Here is a 5000-nt window from a genome sequence, read left to right as displayed (position 1 = left end):
TTCACCAACATGGCGGCGATGACGTAACGTGAAAACCACTTATCAGAAGTTCATGACTTTGAAGGGCTTAACTCTGGTTCAGAGCTGGAGTTTTTTTTAGTTTAAAAAGTTCCTTTTTTGGATGTACCGTAGTTCGCGCATTTTCCCGCGTGCAGCTTCGATCTTATTTTTGTCCATATTTGGGCATAAAAAATAAGTGCCCAAAACGTCCCCAAGGAAAATAGTTGCACGCTTCAAAGTCATGTGCTTCTGACTGTATACGAAATTTATTAAAGCTGAGTGAGATTTTTGGAAACAGATATTTTGACTGGGGTTTTTAATAAGTCCCCCGCCCCCCTCCCTTCCCTCTACAAGCCCCAGAATTAAATAAGCTTATTAGAGCGTTTACGGTATTCGAACATGTAATTATTCCCTGTTCAGTTGATTTTGTAAAGATTTAATTTGGTGATCAATTTTGTGGTCTCTTGCACAAAGAACAGAAAACCGGCAGAACTGCAAAACGTTTATCAAACTATCATTGGTGATAAATAGAAGGGTAAGCGATACGCAATATAAAACACAACAGAATGGCAAGGCATTCGTTGAAGAACTTTGGATTTCTAGTGAGCACCTTGTTTGTCTAAAGAACATTATGCTTTCATCTGAAATGGTGTTTAAGTAGCATTCACTTTAAAGAGATTCTAACAGTTTTGTATGTTAGGAGTTGAATCTAATAAGATCATGACTAAAATGACCATGTCATTGTATTCCTATGAGAATTAATGTAAGCTTAAGCTTTTGAATGACTTGGAGAGGGCTCCAGAAGACTTGATTGACAACAGCTTTGCTAGGATATAGAATGAAGCCTGGAATGCATTTCAACAATAAAGTTTTAAATGTATATTTTCTACAGATATTCAGAGAACTTTTTCCTTGTGCCCTGGCTGTTTTAAACAAAAGTCTCTTACATGTACCTAATATTATTTAGTTTAAGGTGGTTGAGAACAGTTATTCAACGGCATTGATTGAAGGCAGGCGCGGATTTTGAAAACAAAGCAATTATGACGAGTAGGGCGAAAACGTTTTATTCTCCTTCTTGCGATGGTCTCGGAAATGTGGGTTTACGGCCATTCTACAGTTGTTTTCTCAGTGACCTAGCCTATGAATGGCTACGAGGCTGCCGGTAACCTTGTAATGTAAATCGTGTTGTTGCAATTCTAATTAGTCTACGTTAACACTAGAAAGGCACAAAGGTTTGTATCAAAGCAGGGTCACCGGCAGTCTCGCTTCCGTCCTTAGGCCAGGTAACCTACAATAGCCACAACTGTAAAATGGTATATTCGCCTCCAGGGGAACCAAAAGGCTGCTCATGTGCTTAAGAATTTCAGACTGACAGTTGTTGGCAATTTTTACCAAATTTCTCGCAAACCCGTCGTTAGCTTTTGCAGAAATTCGAAATTAAAATAGTTCCGACGAGAAATGAGTCGTCTATAAGAAAAAATTCAGGAATTTGACGACGAAAATTTGGGAAAACAAAAAACGTCTGGTTGCGAATTATGAAAAGTCCGTCTGTTGAAATTCTGTGACAACAGCTGCTAAACATACTTTATTTCAACTATTTTAAGTAAGGAAATACTGCAAAAAGACTAATGGGTGGATTTTGCATTAATGAGGAATAAGCATCCTTCAGGCCTTGTGTTAATCAAAAATAAAAACCTTCGTGGTAACACTTGTCAGTTACCAAGTTCAGTTGAGCCTCTATGCAAAAACTACAGAAATGACAGTATTAAGGGCTTAAAAAATGCTTTCAGTCACCTTAATTTGGACGAGATTAACATTTTTTATGTTGTAGTTAGGAGTGAATACTGCATTAAATAAAAAAGTTAAATTTGTGGTAGCTTGAGCTCATAGCTCTTTCGGAAGCTCTTAAACAAATGTTTCACGTATGGCAACTTGGTGTCATACAAGATTACAAGATGCATACAACATTATTGGGGACTTACAGGTCACGATAGTAAAAGGAAAGCCACTGAGAAACAAATTGTCTATTTGTCCGTTAACGGGGCGTTGTCATGCTATTTTCGTGAAGATTCAAAACACTAAAAGACGTCTTTGCATCAATGAAGACCAAAAACTAATGCTGTAGCTTTGTTGTCAATGGCCATTGACGTGCACTGGAGCTATTCTTTGTTGTTTGCAGCCAAGGATGAATGGGATGGAAATAGATTGAAACTTGAAAAAATGGCCAGTTTTTTGAAGTCTGGAGACGTCGTCCTATGAAAGTCGCCAAAAGTTAAATACGAATAGCTCTTTGTGCCAGATTATATTTCGTATCATCTCAGTGAGTTGTCAGGATTGTTACACATGTGAGCTAGAGTACTAATCATTTAAAATTTTACCCAGTTTTCACCTGAAAACAATAAATTTAGCATGACAATATTTGTAAAAAGCTTCAAAATACAGAGCTATTTATGGCGTTCTTTTCCAAATCGAAGCTTAATTATATGCATGGTTACGCCCAAATTCCTTTTTAGATACCAAAAGGACTTGCTAAGTTCTGCTTTCTTCGCATAGTTTTGAAAAAAAATATCCCTGTATTAATGAACACCACCCATATAAATCCGAGTATCTCGAGATGCGCAAAACGTATGCGCAATAACAATAGTAGGCGCCGTCCTTAAACACTTTCACTTACGAGCAGGCTGGTTAAAAAAATTCTGTGAAGTGGATTCAGAGATACCTTCAAAATCGGAAAATTGAGATTGGCTCTGAATCTGCTCCAAATTTTTTTTAACCTTGCAGAGAGTTTCATCTAGCATGCTAGTTACTCGCTCTCCAGCAAGTAAAAATGCCTGTCACCAAAATCGTTCACGATATAGAGAAGTAATGAAAGACAAAATAAATGATTTCCTATTACTATGATGCCCTTTTCAGTTACAATATTGAGCGTTTTTTATTTGTGCAATAGAGGAAGTTTTCCGTGTTTCCATAGCCTCATCTAAACACGAAGGGGAGTTAGGAGAATTCGAGACAGCTATGCAAACCCGAGATGCAGTCTAAGAAAATTTTCCGGGAGCGCTTCGGGCTCCTATGGAACATTACAAATTGGTAGCCCGAGTCATTTTTGCCGTCAAGAGCCCAGAATAAATTAATTAACCCAGCGCCCTGGGATGGAGATATTTTTACTTATGGGTGGTTTGCAACCAAAATCTCTAGGGACACAGATAACAATGCTGTAATGTACCATTACTGGTGGACGAACAAAAGGAGCTAATGAGAAATATTTTGTTTTCGCCCACCAACATGGCGACCGATGACGTAACGTGAAAACCACCTATAGCATAACCAATCATAGAGCGCGGGTATTAGTGAAGAGTGTGTTCAGAAAAATGAGCGGTTCACTATAAAACGCGATGCAATTCGAAAACGCGTCTGGAACGATCACGAGTCAAGTCTGAAGCAACTCTAATCTTAGTAACCGAGGCGCTGCGATAGTGGGAAAGCGAAATGCCATCGACAGTCAAGTTCCTTGACTCGACGAAGCCAACAAAAGACTGTTCGTGCAACCTGTAAAGTTGTGATCCACTTCTTCTAAAAGGTTAGCAGTTTTCCCAGTTTTGGGCGTAGAAAAGGTTTCAGTATGCTTAAGAAAGTCCCTTAATGTTGAGATCTAGAAGGAATTTCATTCACTGCACAAGCGATTGACCCAAAAGACCTCTGAGCTTTCAAGAAACACTAGACAGGCTACCATTGCACGGTTCGCCGGAAAAGCAGGAGGACGAGGTCACGGGTTGTCCGCGAGGCGAACATTCAGGCTGTTAAAATAACTGAAGAAAATACAAATGGTTAGCATTTCAAGATTTGTCGGATAAAGCGGTCTATAAACCGTAGGCCCCGTTTCACAACCCCTCGGAGGGCGTTAAACCCCCCCCACACTATTCGCAGTGAGTATAGAGCATGGACTTTCCAATGTTATAGTCTGTCTTATTCGGCTCCATTAGCCGGCCGGCCGGCCAGGTAGTGATGTCTCAAAACCAGACTTATGGTGCGTGAGGCCACCTTAACGAACAGCCAAACGTCCAGGAGACATCACCGGGTGCTGCAACGAAAAACACCGACCACGTTCCGCTTCGCTTCAACCGCTTCATTTTTGTGCTGGTATCTTCCACTGTGAAGCTCGCCACCTCAGGGTTTCGGTGGCCAATGACTACCACTTCATGGCGGCAAATTCCTTGAAACAAATTCCAAATTCCAAATTCCAAATGAAACAGCTTTTATTACGTCTTTCAGATAGCGGTCTTTTCAAAAATCAGATAAACAACGATAATGAAAAACGGCTGTCCTGTGTGCCTTGCACTGAAATTGTAAAGAAGCTTTCCACTATTGATATTTCCTCCACAATACTCAGGGAACTCTCTTTTTTAACTTCAGCAACAGGAATGCATTTTCCGTTGTTGTTATTGGCAACATTTTGAATACATTCATTAAAATCTAACCATAAAACTTAGTTTATTCAGTCTAAGATGTTTTGATGTCAAGAAGATAAAGAAGATATTAGCTCGTGGCAGGTGGCATCATGGTGACAAACGAAGACTAAAACAATGGCAATACCAAGTGTCAATAATGAGAACAGCAGCAACAATCCAAACAGACCACCGTCTTCCTCTGAAACAAATAACAATTTATACCAAAGCAATGTTAGAGCGCTTTCCTCTTTCCTTTTGTCAGGACTGGCTGGCCAGACCCGTCAGTTTGCATAGAAAATGCAGCAATTTGAAGGAACAATTGAACGATAATCCCTCACATCTTCTGGAAGAGTATATGTCACCCTCGAAACGTGTTACTTGAAGGCGAACGTTGTGGGGCTAGTCCTTCCAAATGGCCGATCTGGCCGGTCAGTTTTGTCAAATGGAAAGCTTCCTTAGTTTGAGGCGCATTTATTCAGGGCCCAGTTGTTTAAAAGCCGACCAAACTAACCCGCGATTAAATACCAAACCAAGGTTTGAGTTTTGCCCGTCAAA

General features: G+C 40.0%; 2 protein-coding genes across 2 annotated transcripts in view; one reads left to right on the top strand and one right to left on the bottom strand.

Moving 5' to 3' along the window:
* Window positions 1-889, top strand: part of LOC138016719 (GRB2-associated-binding protein 1-like) — a 15579-nt gene extending 14690 nt beyond the window's left edge. Inside the window, 1 exon segment of the mRNA XM_068863912.1 lies at window positions 1-889. This exon segment is cut by the window's left edge and continues 1033 nt beyond it. The gene's annotated coding sequence lies outside the window, so the exon portion shown is untranslated.
* A 3346-nt stretch (window positions 890-4235) lies between these two features.
* LOC138016718 (leucine-rich repeat-containing protein 59-like) overlaps window positions 4236-5000 on the bottom strand; it is a 16184-nt gene continuing 15419 nt past the window's right edge. Inside the window, exon 7 of the mRNA XM_068863911.1 lies at window positions 4236-4644. Within this exon, the coding sequence (XP_068720012.1) occupies window positions 4514-4644 (131 nt within the window). The 3' untranslated portion in view covers window positions 4236-4513. The remainder of the gene's footprint in view (window positions 4645-5000) is intronic.

The sequence above is a fragment of the Montipora capricornis genome, chromosome 9 (assembly GCF_036669925.1).
Source record: "Montipora capricornis isolate CH-2021 chromosome 9, ASM3666992v2, whole genome shotgun sequence".
NCBI classification, from domain to species: Eukaryota; Metazoa; Cnidaria; class Anthozoa; order Scleractinia; family Acroporidae; genus Montipora; species Montipora capricornis.
This window is presented reverse-complemented; position numbering and strand designations above follow the sequence as displayed.